At 39.3% G+C, this 24,002-nt stretch overlaps 2 protein-coding genes across 2 annotated transcripts; one reads left to right on the forward strand and one right to left on the reverse strand.

Moving 5' to 3' along the window:
• Window positions 1-1,462: 1,462 nt before the first annotated feature.
• Window positions 1,463-16,184, reverse strand: LOC137748331 (probable CoA ligase CCL13). The gene is made up of 2 exons (XM_068488473.1): window positions 15,869-16,184; window positions 1,463-3,131 (listed from the first exon to the last, which is right to left on the reverse strand). The coding sequence occupies exons 1-2, from the start codon at window positions 16,070-16,072 to the stop codon at window positions 1,704-1,706; spliced, it is 1,632 nt and encodes a 543-aa protein (XP_068344574.1). The 5' UTR covers window positions 16,073-16,184; the 3' UTR covers window positions 1,463-1,703.
• A 4,783-nt stretch (window positions 16,185-20,967) lies between these two features.
• On the forward strand, window positions 20,968-22,880 carry LOC137748332 (endochitinase-like). Its single transcript, XM_068488474.1, has 3 exons — window positions 20,968-21,448; window positions 21,940-22,087; window positions 22,361-22,880. The coding sequence occupies exons 1-3, from the start codon at window positions 21,010-21,012 to the stop codon at window positions 22,728-22,730; spliced, it is 957 nt and encodes a 318-aa protein (XP_068344575.1). The 5' UTR covers window positions 20,968-21,009; the 3' UTR covers window positions 22,731-22,880.
• The last annotated feature ends 1,122 nt before the right edge of the window (window positions 22,881-24,002 follow it).

Raw genomic sequence — 24,002 nt, forward strand, 5'->3', positions numbered from 1 at the left:
TTTCTCCATAGCTTCTCAGTTTATCAATGGCTAACTTGCCTTTTAAAGTATCTTTCTGCTTGTACAGAAAATTTTATTTGGTTAGAGAGACGGCTTCGTGAATGTTAGTAATTGTTGATTAAAGTATGGTGTTTGGATCTAAGCATGAAGATGGGCTTGGTCTTCATGATTTGGGTTATTTGAACTTGACGACTTTGATTAGTTTTGGTTGGGACGCTTTACAATCCCTTTTTACTTCATAATTTTGAGGAATCTACTGTTCATTTTTTCTTCGATTGTCAGATATCTAAGCAGCTTTGGAGGTGGTTAGCATGTCAATTTGGCACCTTTTTGTCTTTTTTAGATTCTCTGTTGTTCTTTGTGATGCCTTTGTACGTAAACCTTTTTCCCAACAGTTGCACATTAATCTCTGGATTTTACGAGTCTTTCTACTACTTCGGTTTTTTGTAAACTCGAAATAAGTTTATTTTTAGGGTCACCATACCTATTTTCATCGTCTTTGCATGTTTATTAGTTCTGAGATCGTTCATGGTGGAAAGTTTATTCTTGGTTATTCTCAACGTTTTGACACTTGTATCATTCCTTTTTTGGGATCCAACCTATCCATTGCAAGGCGCCAACTATTCTTCATGTGCTTTAGTCTTCTTCTTAGTTTCCTTGGATTAAACTTAATACAAATGGTTTATCTAAAGGAAATCCTGGTCCTGCTGCTTGTGGAGAAGTTTCAGGGATTGTTAAAGGATTGACCATCAGAACTCTTTCTTAACTTAAATGTGCATCTAGACATACATGTTTGTCTCACTTTTTTTTTCTTAACCTTGTGATGTTGTTCAATTTGTTTTGCAGGTTTAGACCTTTAGGATTGCTTTAGAGGGGTTAGGTTTCATGTCCCCCCTCTTTTTCCTTCTATCTTTATTGTCTTCGTTTCTAGAAGGATAAGGTTTATGTCTCCCCCCCCCCCTATTTTTAATGTGTTATGAGGGAGTTAGGTTTATGTCCCCCCTGACTAGGAATAACTTGTTTTTTTCGTTATCAACAAAATTTTCCTCCTACTGTCGAGGTTTCTCAAAAAACAAAAAAAGAAAAAACTACAAAGTGATGTTTCAAGTACGCCGAAGAATTAGTCATATATGAGCCTCCAATGAAAACTTTGCATCTATTGCCCCATCAATTTATCTCTGATATTAAAATAGAGCGAACTACTATTGTAATTTCAATAAATAAAAGTATTTATTGATCTATTATCTATACTATTATTAAGAAAATCCTCATTGTCAACTTTTTTCTCTTTTTACCTATTTTGCCCTCACTTTTGATACACACTATTGACAAAAGTAGGGCAAAACAGTAATTTTGTACCTTTTGACAAAATGACAATCATATCCCTATTTTTCCTATTTTACCCTCTTTTTTATACTTATTTTTTCAATTTTATCCTCACTTTTGATACACAATATTTGCATAAGGAGGACAAAACAGTAATGATGTAATATTAAAAAAAGATACACTTATTAAGAGAAATTGTTCGCACACACAAAGTACATGCTCTCTGCTAGTTTTATTTATGATGGAAATTTTTAATTTTTAAGTTATTAACCTTTTAACACACATAACTTACCATTTATATAGGGACACGTGTTGTACCACCTCGTGTGATTGTCACACTGAAAAATCTCTCGTGCCCGTATAAGAGATTAGGCATCTTATTCTAGGCTTCCCACAAGATTGGCCTTCTCCTTTAGAACAAACTTTTGTATCTTCCCAGTGGAATTAGGCAAATCCCCAAACACCAAAGCTTGTGGAACCATAAAGGCAGGCATTTTCTTCTCACAAAACCTCATAATCTCTTTACAACTTTCTTCACCACCACCAAAACCATTCTTCAACTTCAAGAAAGCGCAAGGAGTCTCCCCCAAAACCTCATCATGTTTCCCCACAACAGCAGCCTCCAAAACTTGTGGATGAGTCAGCAAAACTGCCTCCACCTCAAGTGTGCTTATAGCCTCCTCACCAGAAATTATAATGTCCCTTGCCCTATCTTTCATCTGAATGTACCCATCTGAATGCCTAACTGCCAGGTCACCAGTCCTATACCATCCACCACTGAAAATTTCATGGTTAGGGTTTGAGTGTTTCAGATATCCCAACATCAAAGTGTTGCCTCTAAACATGATTTCCCCCATTGTTTTTCCATCGTATGGCACACTCTCCATACTGTTTGGATCCTTCACATCAACCCCTTCCATCATTAGATTGTACTGGGATTCCAACTGGGGTTTGCATGGTGTGACAATTGCCGGTCCAAGAGCCTCGGTCATGCCATATCCATGGTTCACATTAAACCCTAATTCTGTAACCTTGATCAGAATCTCGGGTGCTGGCAATGCACCAGCAACAATAATCTCCACACTTGATTTTATAACCCTAGTTTGATAATTTTCTGAGGCATCTGCTAAAATGTTTAATATAGAGGGTGCACCACATAAGTGTGTTACTTTATGAAGATCAATTGCTTCAAAAATGGCTTTGGCTGACACACTTCTGAGACATATATTGGTGCCACCAAGAGCAGCAATGGCCCAAGGGAAGCACCAGCCATTGCATCGAAACATTTCGACCGTCCATAGAAAAACCGGCATTTTTCTCATGTCACTTTGAAAAATTGCTCCCAGTGAATTCAGGTACACCGCTCTGTGGCTGTACACAACTCCCTTGGGATTACCTGTTGACCCAGATGTGTAACTCACCGAAATTGGATCACATTCATTATTGGGTCTGAGAATCTGAAAACCGGGTTCTGCTGATTCCTGTAGGTCGTTGTAATTAAGGGCATCTGGTGGAAGATCAAGATCAGTAGGAGAAGAGGATGATAATTGGCCACACTTTGGGATTTGAATGAGGAGAGGTGGCTTAAAGTTGGAGTTTGTTTGGGACAAAATGTCAAGTGCTTGGAGGACAACTTTAAGGTACTGATGATCTACAATAATGGCTTTGGCTTCCAGTTGTTGTAATATCAATGCTAATGCGGGTGCGTCCAGCTTAATGTTGAGTGCACAAAGAACTGCTCCTGCCATTGGAACGCTGAAATGTAGCTCATAGAGTGCTGGAATGTTTGGTGCAAAAGCTGCAACCTGGTCAGGGAAGAAGTTCAAACATTTTAATTGATTAGAATTACTGTTACATTATATATACCACACAAAGTAAAGTGGTGTGCTTCCTGCCATACAAACCATGTGTTACCTATAAGATAGTGGGCAAATGCATGTCATAAGTAGTGTTCTGAAAATCGGTCTAGATGGCAGCCTAGGTGCTAGGCAGTGGAGCGCCGCCTGAATTTAGTTTAAATTGCCAAGGAAAGTCAGACAACTTATTAGGTGGCTTCTGGACGGATCTAGGCGGGATTAGGCTGAGCTAGGCAGAGCTGGGCGAAGCTGGGCAGGGCTAGGCGAAGATAGCTGGCTTATGTGGAGAACGAAATCTGGAAAAAGAAGTAGCAAAGGGCTGGAGACTCGCGAAGAAGATGAAGTTTGAAACTTACCCAACGTCTTTTAGGTTTAACTAAAACTTTCTGACTTTTCAATTGTTTAGCTTTTTTACCTCTCTAAGCGGACCCACCATCTTCTTGTTTTGCTACCATTTCACCTCCATTCGTTTTTATTTTTATTTTTTATTTAATTTTTTTCCTCTTACCCCATATCTTCTTTTTTGCAGATTTTGACTATTATTCTTTAATTTTTTTAACTATTTATTGGAAGTAATGCTATTCATACCATATTTTTATACCACATTACTATACCATCTTAGGTGGCATCTGATATGGACAACCACATCATTTGAAAAATTTGCAAAATCCAATGAAAGGAAGGAGAAAGACTTCTTGTATACCACAATCATCATTTAATTAACTAGTTTTTCTTAATTATTAGTTTATTAAATAATGAACTAAATTTAAAAATCTGATTAATTCAAATGATGTGGTTGTCCACATCAAATGCCGCCTAAGATGATATAAAAATATGGTACAAAAATATGATATGAATATCATTACTCATTTATTTGTGCCCACATATTTAAGACCCACCATAGTTTATAGTTCTTCTTTTTATTTTTCAGTTTAAGGCTCCACCATGGACTAAAGTTTTTACTTTAACCTCACACATAAGAATTAACCAAAACCCTCACCTTACATATACTCTTCTTTTGAAAAAGATAACCTATTATTTAATTTTTATTTGTATATCATATAGTAAATTAAATCAACGTATAATAAATATAGTAAATTTAATCAATTTATAATACATATAATAAATTTACTCAAATCCGCCTAAGCCACCTAGGCACCCGCTTAGATCCCCCCTAGGGGCTTAGACACTACGCCCCAGCCAGCCGCCTGAGTAGCGCCTAACGTCTTTTAGAACCTTGGTCATAAGTGAGATGGGCCTTTTATGGCAAGAATTTTTATGGCACACTCGCGAGGTAATGATAAGCAAACCAATTATTTAAAATCAAATTATGTAAATCCACACTCGCGAGGTAATGATAAGCAAACCAATTATTTAAAATCAAATTATGTAAATCTGTTTGGGTCCGAAATAATATTGTTGGGCTGAGCATAGGGTTGTGTTCGGCCCAAAGCTGTGTCAAATACTATGGGCTGCCTGATGGATTCCGGGCCAGTTAACAGGGTCGGTCGAGTCCTATCCTAAGAAGGAGTAGTCCAGATAAATAAAAAGGGTCGAGGAAGTCCTGGTGCAACTAGGATTCTAGGCCAGCGAGGAATAAAGCCTCAAAGGGGGGTAAGTTCAAAGTCCTAATGGGAGTAGGGTTGTTCGAAGTAAAGTTGGAACGGGACAAGGACTCCCGATCCAGATAGGGGTTTGATTCGGTCTTAAGGAGTGGGTGCTATAAATACAAGAAATCATGCAACAAAAAGGACCGTCAATTCAACACACAACTGCCCTGTGCAAAACCTCTCAAACATCTTGAGATTTTTTATTTTCTTTTTTCGCCAACACACCTTCAGTTTGGACAAACAGCACTGTGAAGGCAACCGGTGAACATCTTCAGTTTGGATAAACAGCACTGCGTCAAAACTTCAGCACTACATGGACGCTTGCGTTATCCGAGTTCAGTCTCCAGTACGTTCCCTAAAAGGCCGTCAAAGGCTAAGCTCTTGCCGATTTTTTGGCCCAACACCCCTCTCCTTATGGTTTTGGGGGTAGCAACGTCGACATCAGTTTAGTCACAACTCGCGATAACCATTGGACTATGCATTTTGATGGTTCCAGTACTTCGACCGCAGCTGGTGTTGGTATTGCCATTCAGTCACCCGATCACTACCGCTGGTATTTTTCTCTCAAGTTGGATTTCAACTGTACAAATAATCAGGCCGAGTATGAAGTTCTCATCATCGGCCTCCATGTTTTACACGATTTACGAGCATCCCGTGTTCTCGTCCTCGGTGATTCTGAACTCGTGATTAACCAACTCAACGACATGTTTCGTTGCATGAGTTGTACTTTAGCACCCTATCACATGGTCGCCACCTATCTGGCTGAGTCGTTTGAACATATCACATTTGAGCATATTTCGCGTATTCGCAACACGGACGCCAACGAACTCGCCCAAATCGCCTCCGAAGCACAACTCTCGGAGGGCAAGCTAAACCGGGTAACACCCACAGTTCTGCGATCGTACCCAGCCTTGGTCAATCAGCAAACTCTCCAGCGCAATCACGTAATACGAACAAGGGTGATGTCGCTACCATCCTTACTAGAACAGGGAAACCCTATAAAAGTATGTGTCGTCAAGGTACAACCAGACGATTGGAGAAAGACGATGATACGGTACCTCGATAACCCCGATGGGAAACACGACCGGAGAACGAAGGTCCTCGCCACAAATTACGTGTCATACCAAAATGAATTATACCGAAAGGGCGAGGACGGGTTACTACTATTATGCCTCGGCCCACACGAGGTTGCCTAAGCGATGGCCGAGGTACATGAAGGAATTTGTGGGGCTCACCAATCGGGACGAAAAATGCCCTGGTTGCTTCGACGACACGGTTACTTTTGGCCCAGTATATTAAAGGATTGCATCGAATATGCACGGAGATGCATACTGTGCCAAATTCATGGACCCGTGCAGAGAGCCCCGGTCGAATTACTCCACTCGATTACTAAACCATGGCCGTTCAGGGGATGGGCAATGGACGTAATTGGCAAAATCATGCCATCGTCGAGGGCGGCAAAACATGCGTGGATAATAGTAGCAACTGACTACTTCACTAAGTGGGTCGAGGCAAGGTTATACGCCAAATTGACAGCTAAAGAAATATGCAATTTCGTAAAGGAAAATATTGTGACCAGATTAGGCGTGCCAGAAACGATCATAACCGACAATGGCACTATATTCATGGCCGACAGGTTTAGGGTATACGTAGCAAGTCTGAATATCCAACTTGAGCAATCTACGCCGTATTACCCACATGCAAACGGGCAAGCTGAGGCAAGCAATAAAGTGTTGATCGGCATTCTCGAAAAAAGGGTAAGAGAGAGGCCTGAGCTGTGGCATTTAAAGTTAAACAAAGCATTATGGGCATACCGAACTTCACCCCGGTCGGCCACCGGAACGACTCCTTACGCGTTAACTTACGGACACGACGCTATGTTACCAGTCGAGTTGAGTATAAACTCATTACGAGTGATCGAGCAGAGTAGTTCGTTTAGTGCCGAATATAGTCAAGCTATGCGACAAGAATTAGAAAACTTGGAAGAAAATCGGATCGATGCAGATAACTTATTAATAGCATAGAAGAAAATTGTCGAGCGAGCGTATAACCAGTGCGTCAGACAAAAAACGATCGGCGAAGGAGAATTAGTTTGGCAAACGGTGTTGCCTGTTGGGATTAAAGACCCCAGGTTTGGCAAATGGTCGCCAAATTGGGAAGGGCCTTTCATTGTTCACAAAGTTCTCAGCAATGGGGCATGTCATCTCAGAGATCGGACCGGTTTAATTCACAAATTGCCGATTAATGGAAATTTTTTGAAAAAGTACTATCCAGTCACGTGGGAAATGCAAGAATAAATACCATTGTATTAATTCGTAGAAAAGGGTGAACAGATACATTCGAGAGGCTCCTAAAAATAAAATAAAAAACAATTTTCTAGGGGGTCGAGGGGAGGAAAGTCTCAAGGGCAGCTTTCAACTCCAGCCACTTCACTTCGCTTAAAATTATCTCAGCCTGCCTCGTCTTCTTGTTAAGCTGCAGTTGCTGGATATGCCGCACGCCGGCAGCGAAGGCCATAAGTCAAGCTTTATTCGCCTCAAAGTCCCTCTCAAGCTCTGAGGCAATAGCGGACCTTTGCAGTTGAAGCTCAGCAATCTGACGCTGGAGATCGGAGATCTTGCGATCAAACTCGGTCAACTGCGCTTTCTTTGCTTTTATCACCTCCACCTCTGCCCGACTAGCCTCATGCGCAACCTTGGCCGCCTTCAAGTCATCCTCGGCCCGTAGAGCTTGTTCAAAAATAGTGAAGTGCTGCGGAGTTCGCTCCAGAAGGTCAGTAAGATAAACGATATTCTCCGTGCTCAGGAAACCGCCGCTGGCAAGGTCGTTTAGGCACTCCCCAACGGAGTCAAGACCCCTGCATTGGAGGACTTGGAAGGCAGAGAGGGACAGGAGCTCGTGTAGCTTAACAAAAGCTTAAGCCTCGGGCACGGCCTCCACTGGTTCGGTAGGGGCAGCAGAGGAGCCAGCCACACCAGTCGTGCTCTGAAGAGGAGCGTCAAGCTCTACTTCCCACGAAGGCTGCACATAAAGAAAAATTCGTAAAGGAAAATAAGATGTGAAATGCATAGTGCATGACAAAATGGATTGTTTTTAGAATTGCTGGGAGAAGACTTCGGCTATGCCTTCTGGTTCGTTGCTCGAACCCAGGGAACTTAATGGCCGAGCCCAGTGCCTAAGACCGCTTCTCAATTCACACGGCCGATGGAGGTTATCTACATTTGATGGCCACGACGGTGGACAGGAAATATAGACAACGCCTATCTGTGCATAAAATTATTGGTGAAATGAACGTTCGAGCACCTGACATTTAATATTTCTTTAAAAACAAGTGTGTCATGATAAAATCAACAAAAGAGAAGTAAGACTTACAAAGGCCGAGGAAACTTCTTGTGGAGGAATGGGGAGGTCTTCATCTTGAGGATGGAACGGCGTTTCGGCCGTCGCCTCAAGATCGGCCAGGGGCCTCTTCCCACGATTCGCCGTAGAGGGATCTGGTTGGATGGCTGCCTCGACCACAGAAGGAGGATGGACGGGAGGAGAGTTTGATGGTCGAGGGTGACGCTCCAGCGGGATCTCGTCACTCTCGTCGCTCTCATCGTCCTAAGGAAACTTTTGTTATGACTAGAAGGCTAAATAAACAAAGGATAGCGATGGAATCATACCTCTTCCAGAATGATCGTCGATCGCTGGATGGGGGATGCCTCGATGGGTGCGGCCGTTTTCCCCAAGGCAGGCGCAATGGCCGGCTCCGAAACTGTAGCTGGTACAGCGGCCGGATCGACCATAACCTCAGTCGTGGGGACGACTGGAAGAAGGGGGTCCGCCGAAGCCGAGGCAGCTGGGATGGAAGGAGAGCCGGCATGAACAGTTGTCCCTGTGGTGTCGCAAGGAACAACATGAATCTCCCGGTCGCCTTTCTTCGCCAACTTCTTGACGCGTTTGGAAGGGCGATGAGCGTCATCCCCGTCTCGACGTCTTGGTGGGGGCGTTTGGCTAATAATGTCCACCCGGTAGTAACGGTCTTTTTCGTGGGGACCAATTTTTTCTTGGCCACCGTCGCGGCGACCACCTCCGCCTTCCTCAACACACGACCACCTGAGATAGCGAAGTAATCAGTAATAGGGGGCGACTAGTTGAAGTATAAAGGATGAAAGGACAATATACCTTGGGTCGATTCCTTGGGTTGGGCCGCAGAAGCTTGTCTGGGCCAGTCGCAGAAGATTCTGCTTACCACGTCTTCGACCGAGATGCCGAAAAAGTCACAGGTGTACTCGTCCCACCAGTCCCTAAAGGTGTCAGTACCCAAAGATTCAGGAACGGTCGATCGAAGCCGAAATTTTCTACACTTGTCCTGAAACTCTTGTTCCGTCGTCTTACATTCCCTCTCGGAGGAACCAGAGAGACGTTCTCGACTTAAGAGGGAGCGAAAAGCGAGCAGGGGTACGGGACAACCTTGGAGGTAGCCGAGCTGCCAGGCGACGAAATGGGGATGATAGACCTCCCAGCTAGCTTGGCAGGCATCGCAACCAAGGGGAAGGTCACGGGCCAGTATAAATGACCCACAATGTTGACGAAGATCAGCATCTTCGGTCTCAGCCCACGCTGCCGTCGGAAGCCTGATCGAGGCAGAGTATTCCTGACGCCAACACACCAAGAACTTGTCGTCAGAGAGGACGTCTAGGCCGAAGAAGTGTTTGAGGACTTCGTCGGCACGGTGAGGAGGCGCCGGTCGATAGGCTAGTTGAGGGCCGAGCGCTGCAGTACACTGGAAAATAGGAACCTCGGGCCGAAGTGTGGAGAAGTAAACCTGCAGCCAGAGTTGGAATACCCAGAGGGGTCCGTTCTAGTGCGGGTCGATTTTGTTGATGGTTGTCTTGGCCAAACAGCAGAAGAGATTGGCAAGGATGGCCGGACTGAGCGCCAAGGAGTGAACACTAGCCAGAGCTTAAGCCACCGGCATATTCTCGACTAAACATTTGATCGACCTGGTACAACAAATTCATTTGTTGTACCAGTAGAATAGAAAGGCTTAATGTTCTCCCTTCCTAAGGCTCTTCTCGCCTCGGTCGGCGAAGTGGAGGATAAGAGTGTTGTAGTTGAAGAAGTTCTTGTGTAGCTTCTGAACTTCTTCTTTTGAAGGCTCCCTATCGCCTTGGCTGAGTGTCTCGACGACCCGTTCATCGAACAGCACTTTTAGGTCGAGAGGCGAGGAGCATCCGGAAAGGGCGGCATCGATTGGGAGACCAGACGGGGAAGTCCCAAGGATGGCCAAGATATCAAGTACGGTGTGGCCAAAAGGGTCGAAAAGAATGATCATGGTGTTGGTAGTCGAACACCATAAACTTAAGGCCGTCATGAGCAATTTTCTATCCATGGTGATCTCCATGGTCGAGAGCATGATGGCATCATAAATGCCGAGACCTTTCCACTCTTTGCCGAAGAATGCGCTCATTCGGTTGACCCAGGCAGCCCAGGCTGCAGTAGTCGAGGGCCAAGCTCCTTGGGGCTGTGCCAAGCACCATTTCGACCAATCGAACCCCTGCAGCAAGGATGTTAAGCATTGTTCCTTGAGAAGGTTGGTGATGCACGACGACACTGCATCTTTGAATAATGGACCCAGAATTTGGTGAGTGGTGGCTAGATTATTTTCAAAGCGTAGCGTTTTGATGGCACTCCGGTCGATGAAGTCCTTGCATTTATTGCACTCGTCGGAAAGCTTGGAGATGAAGGAGGCCATTGGTAAGGAATAGAGTAGTGCGTAGGTTTAAAAAAAGGGTTTCAAAAAGATGAACTTGAGGGCACGTAGTTTGAGCAAGTAGGAATGGCGAAGGGAAGATTTCAAAATTTCTGAAAGCGTGGGATACGAATGGTAGAAATTTGGGTATTTATAGGCGTTTCAAAAAGAAGATCAAACGTTTGGTATTCGAAAGCACTAGTTTGAATTGGGGGGAAATTTAACTGGGAAATGGCCCCAATCATTTCGGATATTTTGGGAACCTGCAATGATAGGATCGGGGTTTTCAAGGATCCATGACGCACGATTGCATGCTGCGACGGTTTTAATGCATTAATGAGGAAGAGACACTTCGGTGGGTGCACGTTTTCGAGGGCCATGATTGAAAGTTGTTAGGATTGGCAGAGAGTTGACACGTGGCTGTACGTCGGAAGTAACGAGGATAGTGCAATCATATCCCATAAATGTGTATAGTAATGGTTATCAAGAACAGCGAAGTCTAAAAAGCAAAATATGGTTTCGCTTCTTCAAGGTCGAAACCCGACCAAAGGTTGGCAGTCGGTGACCTCAGAAGCGAGGGGGCAATGTTTGAGCCCGAAACAATATTGTTGGGCCGAGTATAGGGTTGTGCTCGGCCCAAAGCTGTGTCAAATATTATGGGCTGCCTGATGGATTTCGGGCTAGTTAGCAGGGTCGGTCGAGTCCTATCCTAAGAATGAGTAGTCCAAATAAATAAAAAGGGTCGAGGAAGTCCTGGTGCAACTAGGATTCTCGGCCAGCGAGGAATAAAACCTCGAAGGGGGGTAAGTTCAAAGTCCTAATGGGAGTAGGGTTGTTCGAAGTAAAGTTGGAACGGGACAAGGACTCTCGATCCAGATAGGGGTTTTATTCGGTCTCAAGGAGTGGGTGCTATAAATACAAGAAATCATGCAACAAAAAGGACCGTCAATTCAACACACAACTGCCCTGCGCAAAACCTCTCAAACATCTTGAGATTTTTATTTTCTTTTTCCGCCAACACACCTTCAGTTTGGACAAACAACACTGTGAAGGCAACCGGCGAACATCTTCAGTTTGGATAAACAGCACTGTCGCCGTAGAATCAGCCGACCAAGGAGTATCTTCAGTTTGGATAAACAACACTGCGTCGAGGCCGACTGGTTACCTATCCAAGTCTCAGCCGAGGAGGGTTTTCGAATCCTTATTGGCAGGGGTCATCTTATCAGCCTTTTCAGCGAAGTAACGTATTACGAATTACGACATTCGGCGTATCAGACGCCGAGTGATTTTATGATTGGGTATTCACAAGTAAGTTTTAGAGTTCGGCATTCTGACGGCCGAACCACGTTCACTATCAAGACATACATCACCTTTGAGTATTTGTGTCCGTATAGTCTGGTGTCGATTCGACGTGCTTATACTCTTACGAATATAATCACGATGACCGAATCAGGCATCGACGATTTGTGAACTTCGCAGAACTAGCAGCCTCGTCTTTAGGCTCTAGAACCCAAAGACCGAGAGTGTTCCTTCCTCGGTCGCAGTCGCAAGATTAAGAAGTCAGCAACGCGCTCAACGCGACAACAACGAATTTTACTCGTCGGCCGAGCTCGGCCGACGAGTTGGCACGCCCCGCATTCAACCGAAGGACTTAGTTAGCCTATTAGTTACTCGGCCTGCGCGCCACGTAGGCTTTGTAATTTTTAGGGTCAACAAAATCATATAAGGTGGTTGTTGATGATTGAATTATTACTTAATGTTAATTAATGTGTTTCTTTTCTAATTGTGATACATCATATAATTTGCAAATTTTGTCTAAAAAATTAGTTTACGAAGCATTACTCCACTAAATGCCGTGAAGTACTTTTATGGCATGCAATGTGCCACGAAAAGCTAATTTTATGGCAAGTTTGACATAATATATCCCACTTCAAATTAATTAACAAGGAAAGAAAGAAAAAACCTTAATCAATGACTTGATCTTGAATCATCTTATATATTTAAGTGGCTGATTACTGGTTCCCAACTGTTAAAGATTAGTGGGAGGAGATTTGATCTTGAATCATCTTATATATTTAAAGGAAAATTAATGAAAAATAATTTAAAATTTTTGAGTTTTAATGATAAAAATAAAATAAAGGGTAAAGTGAATAGTACCAAGGTTGACTTTTTAGTGTAAAAATGTGATTTTTCGTTAAAGTGAACCGTACCGTGAACTTTTTGTTAAAACTCTCTATATTTAAGTGGCTGATTACTGTTTCCCAACTGTTAAAGATTAGTGGGAGGAGATTTTTCTTTCTCCAGTTGGGTTTATTATATTCGATCAAAAGAAGTTTCGATTATGTACGTCACATTAGTTTTTTCACTGACACATATGTAGCTTTAGCAACATGCAAATTTTTAAGGGAGGCAGATTCTCTGCCCTTCCACTTTCCGTATCCTCCTGTTTTGTGTGATCATGGTTAAGCCACGTCAACATTTTATAGTGGTTTTTTTATTTATTTATTTTTTTTTATAGAGATAATAAGACAAAAATCAATAGTAATATAAAATGTTGACGTAACTTAATTGTGACCGCACAAATAGAAGGGGATTGGAGTGTTTGAGGAGTGGGAGAGCAGAGAAGCCAAGTCCTTGAGCAATCTGCAACGCATGCAGGACCAGATTTGGACACTTATAGCATCTTTAAAGAAGATGTCAAATTTTAAACATCAAAATGATAGTTGATAACTTATGCGGCAATTCGACCCGATATGTTAAATAATAATATTATTTAATAAACTTTTTATCTTTTTATGAAATCCAATGATTAAGGCAACCAATCAAATATTTAAAAAACATAACAACATTTATTATATATTATATTAATCTATTAAAATATCATTTAATAAATTTGACATTTGCTTTCAAATTTTACAGCAAAAGGTTTTGTCTTCAAATAACTTAGCTCCACCTAAGAAGGTTTGGTTGGAGAGAGTTTGCTGTAATTTTTTTACTGTTGTATACCTACATGATAATTTTGACATCTCCTTTATAAATGCTCTTAAAAGAAATCTGCATACGTAAGCTTTTTGGGGTTTAGTCGGTTTGGCCAAGGACTCAAAGTGTTTGTGTTTCCATTGAACTCTTATTCTCACTAAAGTTAAGCAAAGGGTTAAAGGTCTTTATCTATAATATATCTTTGTCGGCCTAGGTCTGGAAGTTGAAAATACACACATACAAACGGACAAATTAATATACAAATGGGAATAAAATTAGTAATACACAACAAACATCTACGCATGCATGAGTCGATTTCAAGGACATAAAAAACTTAGAGCATAATTAAACCCGCATATATCAGTACATGAGGATCATACACATAATTCTCTACATGTAACGACTTATGAGTCATATGTACTTGGGACATACTTGAACTGAATATTCAATCTAAAATCAATTAACAATGAGTGAAAAGTCATAGCTAAATTAGAATTCAATATAAAATTGAAGAAATGAAAGAAATACGATGAACCGTGAGCTTTTCTGTTTGTCATGTTTCTTCTTGATCAAATACAGTCTTATTCTATTAAACTCTCTCTAGAATCTTATGATTGTTTTGAATATATACAGTTTTATTTATTATTTATTTATTTTAATATAGCTTGAGTAAGCTAGCTTTTGTACTCACTAAGTCTCCCACTTAGAGTTTAACAAACTATAACCACTTGATTAACATGCTAGGATGGCTTTACAACTCTCATTCAGATGGACTTGGATCCTCTCTTGAGCTAATGGAGAGGATCCTCCTCATCAATTATCATGGGTTGTTCGATTTTTATCCAACGGTTACAAACAGGGGATCTCTTTAAAGTTATAATGATTGTAGCCGTTGGATAAAAATCCAACGGCCTAGGATGATTAATGAGGAGGATCCTCTCCATTAGCTCAGGAGAGGATCCGAATCCCATTCAGATGATGACATCTGGCAATAGATAGAAAGAGACTCGATATTTTGAAGTACTTAATACAAGACTTTCATTTCAAATTTGGGAGATACACTTAACAAGCACAATCTATATATATATTTACACAAAACCTTTAATAAGAGAGATCTCTATTTTTCTAAAAAAATGAAAACACCCTCTTAATCGTTGGATTGATTTTAATGAAATTGTGTGGTTGAGATTAAATCACAAGCTACATAATTTCATTAAAGTCAAATTCAACAGTTAAAATGATGTCTCTCTACCTCTTGTTAAATGATTCCTCTCTCTCTCTCTCTCTCTCTCTCTCTATATATATATATATATACTAGCCTCTTGCCACACGCATACGCGTGTGGCAATTGGCCTTTTTATATTAGGTTATGTCTTTTAATTTTTTTTTTAAATAACTATTTTATATTTTTATTAAAAAATTATTACAAAAAAAAAATGAAGCAAAACCATGAAACCGCCCACTAACATGGGAGTTTTTTTTTTAATTAAAGTTTTAAATTTAAAATTCATTCAAAATTAAAATGTGGTGAATTACTTTAAATTCTTATGGTTCAATTGTAATTTTAAGAATTCTTGAAGGATAATTTTTGGTATTTTGAATGTTTCACCTTTTAATCCTTCTCACTTTATATATATAGATATATCACCGTGCACGTTACTTTGGCGGTTCCATGATCATGGTTAGTCATGGGACTTTGTCCATTTGACCCACCAGTCACGCTCTCTCTCTCTCTCTCTCTCTATACACACACACACACACACATATATATCACCGTGCATGTTACTCTGGCGGTTCCGTGATCATGGTTAGTCATGGACTTTGTCCATTTCACCCACCATTCACGCCAAGATGCATGAACAAGTTGCAACTGTTGACTTGGTAATTTTGCGCCATTGACTTGCAAAATTCATTAACTATTTTGGGTCTTATAATATTGGATCCATAATATTTAAATACTAAATAAAACAATAAAATTTTGACTTTACTACTGTCGGAGTCGTTGGTGACTAGTTAGTCCTGAGCTAGATCGATCTCCATCGCCATGGCTAATGGTGATCAAAGTTCCATGAAACTCAAATTAAAATGTAATGTGATCTTAATTGTTAGCAGACCTTCAGCTACAAGTTTGTGTTGAAAAGTATTACTGGTTGTGCAGACACTACTTTTAACAAAAAAAAATTGATTTTTTTTACTGAATGATAAGTGAGATACTCACACAAAGATATGTATGTAACATTCAAAATTTCTACTTTAATACTAAACCATATACTAATTAATATGACAATTCTTGAAACTAAACATACGGTGAAATCCCTATATACTCATGTTCATAAAAGATTAGTATATAGCTTACTTACAATATCATGGCGACATATGCCTAAGTGAACGAAAGCTGAGGCGACCTTGCGACATCTTTCAAGCGTCTGCTTCCATGAAAATCTCACTCCACCGTAAACGATCGAAATCTTATCGCCGTGGACAACAGCAGCTCGCTCTAAGAAGCTTATAGGTGACAAGGGTATGTAGTTTGCCGAGCACTGAACAAGACTAGCCTTATTCATGACTGCTGGTCTCTAGCTGGCTTGGCTAGCTAAGTGCAAAAGTACAATATATATAAGACTCTTCCAGACATAATGTCGGAGAACTGACTTCATGCGCACATGGTTCCCCTTCATCTCCATGTGTTTGACTCGGAAAATAAACAAACAACTAAATAGGGCATGAGATGTCACTTAGTATTACAGTCTAGTAATTGTAGAATTATCAGAAAGACGGGCCATACAACCCACTTCTAATAACACCGATATTGTTCCCAACTTGGTAATTACCACCTGCATAATCCGTCAGATGTGGGATTTTATCACAAAAGGCATCGGTGTTAGTTAGAGTGGAGTTATGATATTTAAACTATTACTTATCTTTAAGTATGGACGATGTGGGATTCAACAATAATATTCCTCTTATTTTACAAATGAGAAACCTTAGATTTGATTCTCGTCAAAGCTGAATTTGAACCACATTATTGCTAACTCATTCTAAGACTAAGCCTACCCTATTCTCTTAATGCAAACAGTATCGTTTGTTCAAAAAATAGAGCATTGAGATTAATCTAGATAAGGACGAAAGCATAATGCAGTCATACGCAGCTGATAGAGCATGAGAGTGATCTAGATAAGGATGAAAGCATAATGCAGTCATACGCAGTTGATGATAACTCTCTAAACAGTCTTTGCTCTTCTAAAATAAGTATTAACTCTCTCTTTGTATTTGCAATCAAAGGGTAATTACTTGATCCCTTGTACAGCTGCTATAGTTGGAAAAATTACATGATCCCATGTAATTACTACAAACACCACCACACGGTATGGATAATCAACCGCGTGGTATATATAATCAGCCTACGTTTATCGTACGAGTAGAAAACAAGTTTAAAGTGCGGATAAACCTAAACCACATAACGTGGGTTTTATTCTAATCTTGAGACTCCCTGCAGTTTGAATTTTATCAATTGTTCAGTTTATTTTAAGGAAAACTAATGAAAATAGCTTAAAAGCTTTGAGTTTTAACGATAAGGACAAAATAAAGGATAAAGTAAATAGTACCAGGATTGACTTTTTAGTGTAAAAATATGGTTTTTCGTTAAAGTAAACAGTACTTGAGCTTTTCATGAAAATTCCCTTTATTTTAATCCAATTTCCATATCATATTTTAGTGAAAACTAAAAAATTTCAAATTAAACCCTTTAACCAGCATGCGTAAGCAATTTTTAAAAATATTATTTGGAAACGACTACTCAGTTGTTAGACTAGATTTAATTAATTCGAAATTATCTCCGTAATTGTAGCATGTATTATAAGAATATACGATAATTTTTATTAGTATAAGATTCCTACTAAATAAGGATTAATATAACCGATATATATTGAAATATTTTTTAAACATCAATGCAAGAAGTCATAATTCTACCTGATATCATTTGTCTAGGTTTTCATTCTCGTTGATCCTGGTTTTCTTTCTTCTCTCCCCGTTCAATACAGTTTATTTTCGTTCCCCATTTAAGGCCTACATCAAACTTCCAGAGTATTCTACGATCGCTCCATCATCAATCCTTGCGTCTCTCAACCATCCATTACCCTTTTCATTTCTTCTTGCTTTCTGTGTCTCCTCCAAACGAAGCCTTCCCTTATCCGAAGCTTCCCCTTTTGTCCCTTAGTTGCTTCAAAGTTCCGCTTTTGTTTTTCTTTTTTTTATGGCATCCCCTCTACCTTTAGTCCCAACAGCATGCAGTCATGGCCCTTCCACAGCATTCAGCATGGTCCATCAACAACATGCAGTCGTGGCCCAGCAGCAGCAGCTCACATGCCTTGGGCACTCATATGAGAATGTGTGGACAAAATCCCACATCAATGAGAACCAAACTATACAAGAGTTTATAAAATTTTAGACTACTCCTTATATTGTTAATTAATTTTATAATAGAATCTTAACTTCTTCAACCTAAACCTGCTATTGCCTTTTAGGCCCTCCATGGTGTTATCATGCTATACCTCTCAACACCCTCATGCCACATGTTCTCACGCGCCCCATGGGCCCGATACTGCTCATCTCCTTGCCGAAGTCCAATTTACTCTTCCGTCTAATCCAAAATATTACTTCGACACCAATGCCACTCACCACATGACGGGCCAATCCTCTACACTTTCTGCTCCCCAACCATATGCCGGTTCCAAAATGTTTATTTGGGCAATGGTGATTCGATGAATATACCCATACTGGTACAATTCCTCTAACTCTTGGTCCTACTAAATTCCATCTTCTTAATGTTTTTCTCATTCCTGAACTTTGCAATCTTCTTTCTGTTGTTCGTTTTTCTCAAGAAAATCTAATCTTTTTCGTATTTGCTCCTAACTCGTATCAATTTTACACCAGTATTTACGTTGAACATAACCAAACTAATGCACTTCATAGAACATAACCAAACCACAATCCCAAATTTGTTCACGTTTTACACACAACCTGAATTGCATTTAATAGAACCACTGATTTAGTGGTTGAGGTTGAATTCCAGACCTGTACTTCATACAACATATTCTGGGTTCGATTTCTAACGCCGATGAATCGTATGATGGTGGTAAAGGGGAGTCTAAATTGGTTGTGTGAGTCTTCCCCAATCCAAAGAAGTAGATTGTCATGAGAAAGCCATCAGCTAAACTGTTTTTATTTTTATTTTTTAAAGGGTGCAACTAATAGAAAGACATTTCAATTAAACAATTGTAGTTCATACTTTCGTTGATCGTATGAACAAATACCCGATAAGTTTCTTGCTTACTAACACATAATAAAGAAGTGCGTCCCAAGTTGAAAAGTTTGGTAATTTTAATTATACTCATAAAACTCATAAATTCAAGGCATATTTGTCGATTTGCCTCCTGAACTTGTATTTAGCTACCAATTTCTCACTTGAACTTTAATTTTAGCCAATTACTCCCTTGAACTTTTTCAATTAACCAATTTCCCCCTTAAACTTTAATTTTAGCCGATTATCCCCTGAACTTTTATAAATAGCCACTTTCCCCCCTCACGTTAGATTTCAAAAAATTTCATCCAATTTTCCATCCATCTTGATCACGGAAACAACATGTAACAACTGTATGAGGGGAAAAAAGAATGAAAAATTGAATGAAAGTTTTTAAAATCTAATGCCAAGGGGGGAATTGCCCATTTATAAAAGTTTAGGAGTAATCGGCTAAAATTAAAGTTCAAGGGGAAAATTGACAACTACATACAAGTTCAGGAGGCAAATAAACAAATAACTCTAAATTCAATGATGAAAACAACCCAAATTCATCAATCACACACAAAGACTAATAAACATAACATTCAACCAAGAAGGAGTAAGTTAAAAATCTGACCTATAATAACAAGAAAGGCACGTAATTACAATTAGATGTGCAATTTGGGTTGGGTCAATCCAAATCCACCAATGCCCAATCTGATTTCAAACATAATGGAACATGTTACAATGACTAAAAACTTGTCCAAACCCAACCCAACCTCACAATCATTTATTGGGTTGAGTTGGGTCAATGCCTTGTCTTGTCATGTCAACTCAAACCCAACTCCACTTCAAGTCCGAATTCAATTATGCACATATTACGCACCTCACTTCATAATATATATATAAAAGCTACATATAAGTTTTGCGATTACTATACTATTTGGTGTAAAGTATCCCCTTGCTATTTGGTTTTCTTTTGTGAAAACAGTGATGTGTACAATGAAATTTTAGCTAGTATTGGCTTTATTTGAGAAAAAAAATTTGAAAAATCCTGCAAAATAAGATATTACAAGATTGTATTGGATAAAGTTGGGCAAACCTGAACCCAACCCGCACAAGCCTAAACCTTATTCAAACCTAAACCCAAATGAACCCAAACCCAACCCAAAACTGAATTGTAAATGTTGGGTTTAGGTGTGGTTGAACACCCAATCTGTCGAATTACACCCCTAATTACGATTCAAAAGATGTAAGCGCCTCTTTTTGCATGCATGTTAATTGTCAAAAAATTTCAAGATACAACCTTTGAACACAAGATATCTAATCTGCTAAGCAAGATTACGAATTTACGATAGCATGCGTGTGAAAGTGGGTAGGAAAGGACAATCCGAGATTTAGATGAAGTAATGTAGTTCAACTATTATTATTTTAAATGATAACAAGAAGAATTGTATCTGTTCAATTTAATGAGAAGTTTGCTTTGTTTTCCCTTTTGTTAGCAAGACAATGTTCATATATTAAGAACAAAATTTCAGATACATTCATGTATATAGACTTTCGAGTCGTCAAACCGGGATCAAAAGTGAATGTGAACTCATAAAAATTCAAGAGAGATTTTTGTGCATTATGTCTTTCCCTTAAAAGTTCCTGTTCAAATTTTGAATTGACAAAGTGATCTTCAAAGTAAACGTGAGCGACAAGTTTAGTTCGCAACTATTCCTGCCTGCCCATTTTCATAAATTCTACGATCTTAATCAATTGACGCGTTTCAAGGGAGCCTAGAAAGAGATGAACTAGTCAATCCTTGGCCAAATTTCATTAGGTCTGCCATAGCATCCTGACCAAACTTAACGTCGCCAAAATAAATAAAGGAGTTTTAACAAAAAGTTCACGGTATTGTTTTTTTTTAATGAAAAACCACATTTTTATACTAAAAAGTCGAACCTGATACTATTTACTTTACCATTTATTTTGTTTTTATCGTTAAAACTTAAAGTTTCCAAGCATTTTCATTAGTTTTCCTAATAAATAATTTTCTACAATTTTCACAACAAAAACGAAGAAAGAAAGAAGCAAATAAATGGCATGGCACACTTGAAAAAATGGTCAAACAAAACCGCTCCCAAAAAAAACTATAAATACACACACCCAAGACCTAATTCATAGATCAGAAAACCATCAAACACCTTCACAAAAAAATATATATATAAAGAAAAAGAAATGAAGTTGCAAGTTCTCATTCTTTTGTCCCTAACTTTGTTGCTAGGAATCTCAGCAGAGCAATGTGGGAGCCAAGCCGGTGGCGCCGTGTGTCCAAATGGGCTGTGCTGTAGTCAGTATGGGTGGTGTGGCACCACATCTGACTACTGCGCCACTGGTTGCCAAAGTCAATGTGGCTCAACCCCTAATCCTACTCCAACCCCAACCCCAAGTGGTGGTGGTGGTGGTGGTGATATCAGCAGCCTCATTAGCTCGTCGGTTTTCGACCAAATGTTGAAGTATCGAAATGATCCACGCTGCCAGAGTAATGGGTTTTACACATATGATGCTTTCGTTGCTGCTGCTCGGTCTTTTAATGGGTTTGGCACAACTGGAGATGATGCTACTCGCAAAAGAGAGCTTGTTGCTTTCTTGGGACAAACCTCTCATGAGACTACTGGTCAGTACTCAATCTTGGTCATGTCTTTTTTTTTGTTTGTTTAGGTTTGGTGTTTAATTAACAATAAAGCTGGTCTAATCATTTTGACTGACGCATCACATTGACTGATCGTCTCTCTAATAGGTTTTTAGATCGTGGGGCAAAATTTGAAAATCAATTGAAAATATGACTTTATTAATTCTTATTATATTCAAGGGAGTTTCACACTACCTTAATCATGTCTACCACAAATCCCCTATCATATGACCGTTGAATTAAAGTTTGTATTTTATTGTTAAACCATATTCGTCAATTTTCTTCATTATGAATTAATGTTTTAGTGATTTTGGATTTATCTAATTTTTTTGTAAGAATGTTCTATAAATGATGTATAAAATTGTAGACAGATGGAATCGTAGAAATACTTTACAAAATATGTCCTAACATATAAGTGTCAAAATATGATTAAAAGCGTGTATCCCCGTATTCTAACACATTATTTAATTATGTAGGAGGATGGGAAAGTGCACCAGATGGTCCATATGCATGGGGATATTGCTTTGTCAATGAAATAAACCAAGATGTGTATTGTTCTTCGAACCAATATCCATGCGCTGCTGGCAAGAAATATTACGGCAGAGGACCCATCCAACTCACCCAGTAAGTCTATCTTATTTTTCAACTTGAAAGCATTAATATTCACCAACTTGGCAAAAGATCTGGAAATGTACTCATTATCGCTTATATTTATGTTATAATTCGGGTGAATGTCGAGTTGATAAACAAAAGCACTCCTTATTTAATATATGAGTTATAATATAATGTTACAGTGTTACAGTCATATCGAAAAATTTATAATAAATATAATCTGTTGAATTGTTGACTTTGACTAATGAAGACTGACTTGTTTTTCAACTTCTTTGACTTTTTTAGCAACTACAACTATGGTCAAGCGGGTCCAGCAATCGGAAAGGATCTGATAAACAACCCAGATCTAGTGGCCACAGACCCGGTTGTGTCATTCAGGACAGCTATATGGTTTTGGATGACTCCACAGAGCAACAAGCCATCAAGCCATGATGTCATCACTGGTACGTGGAGCCCATCTAGTGCAGACACATCAGCGGGTCGAGTTCCCGGGTATGGAGTGATCACCAACATCATCAATGGGGGGCTTGAATGTGGCAAGGGTCAGGATGCTAAGGTTGCTAGTCGGATCGGGTTCTACAGAAGGTACTGTGAGATTTTGGGAGTGAGTCCGGGGGACAACTTGGATTGTTACAATCAAAGGCCTTTTGCCTAAGAAAATGACTATAATCCCATGTACCAAATAAAATGCAATAATAATCCTATGTAATAGGAAATTTCTTGTTTCTATTTTCATAGAAAAAGCTCCCTAAGTTATTGGTTTTATTGCGACATTGTGAAGAAAAGAATCGAGCTCAAAAACTTAGTTCTTGTTACAAAAGCGAATCACTTAACCTTATAATACTATTAAGAAATTCTCTAAATTTGTGTATATGTACGAATAATGTCTAAATATTGTTTGTTTAATTCAATAATTATTGTTCATAAACTTTGATTCGAAAGATTAACTCCGATAAATTTAGAAGCAAAATTAGATAGTGACTCCTCTAAGCTATAGTTCATCCCATCTTTGGAAAGTTTGGCCTTTTCTAAGTACGCAAAAATTCCACTCCAACAAGATAAAAAAAATGGTCGACACCTATTTGGATTCCTGGTCTTGCCCTTGAGCTAGTGAAGACCGAGCACTATTATGCCAGTTACCAAATAATAACTAACAAAAAAACTTTACCAGATAATAATTTACAAATATTAAATCACCTTCATAACCTACCACTTCAGAGATTATGTGCACAAAACCACAAACAAAAGTAGCAAGGAAATACTCTTTGAATAAAAGTAGCACCGACTCTGAAAAAGGAACTCAAAAGAAACAAAAAGTGTAGTGATCTTGGTTCTGTCACTCTCTAAGTGCGAAATTTTTTAATCAATTCATAATCCGAAGTATCGCGTGATATAGTGTCTGTTACATTAGAGATGGACACTTTGGGCACTCTTTTAATAATATTGACAATGAGGATGTTGTTATTAATAGTTAGCACATGCATGATTGTATAAATCCCAAGTAGATTGAGTTCAGGATTACTCTTTATACAAGTGATTCTTTCCTATTAGATTTTGTATTACTTGGAGAGTAAGTTTCTCTCTCATGTTTTACTATAAATGAAGGTGCTGGTGTAGGGATATACATCCTACAATTTTCCTATGCCTTATTCTCTCCACCCTCTATACTGCCGCGCCCTCTCTTTTCCTTTAATAAAATTGGGCCCCACACATTATCAACACACTCTTAACATTACACTAAGGAATCTGAAGGGTATTTTTTTGTTACAAACCAATTCACATTTATATTCATGCAATCTAGATTGTTCTAAAATATGGTCTTAATTATCGATATTTTTCAACTTCGATTACACAAAACATTCACCAGAATACTTAAACCCAACTTTTACATGTTACAGATTAAAGATTATGCTTAAATTGTATTCAC

The sequence above is a fragment of the Pyrus communis genome, chromosome 10 (assembly GCF_963583255.1).
Source record: "Pyrus communis chromosome 10, drPyrComm1.1, whole genome shotgun sequence".
NCBI classification, from domain to species: domain Eukaryota; kingdom Viridiplantae; phylum Streptophyta; class Magnoliopsida; order Rosales; family Rosaceae; genus Pyrus; species Pyrus communis.

Bases quoted from the DNA above. Each gene is read 5' to 3' on its own strand.
- LOC137748332 (XM_068488474.1), top strand. From the start codon at position 21,010: ATGAAGTTGCAAGTTCTCATTCTTTTGTCCCTAACTTTGTTGCTAGGA. The intron at 21,449-21,939 runs GTCAGTACTCAA...TTAATTATGTAG, and splicing joins AACCTCTCATGAGACTACTG to GAGGATGGGAAAGTGCACCA. The intron at 22,088-22,360 runs GTAAGTCTATCT...TGACTTTTTTAG, and splicing joins GGACCCATCCAACTCACCCA to CAACTACAACTATGGTCAAG.
- LOC137748331 (XM_068488473.1), bottom strand. From the start codon at position 16,072: ATGAATAAGGCTAGTCTTGTTCAGTGCTCGGCAAACTACATACCCTTG. The intron at 3,132-15,868 runs GTAAGTAAGCTA...TTCCCTGACCAG, and splicing joins GCATATGTCGCCATGATATT to GTTGCAGCTTTTGCACCAAA.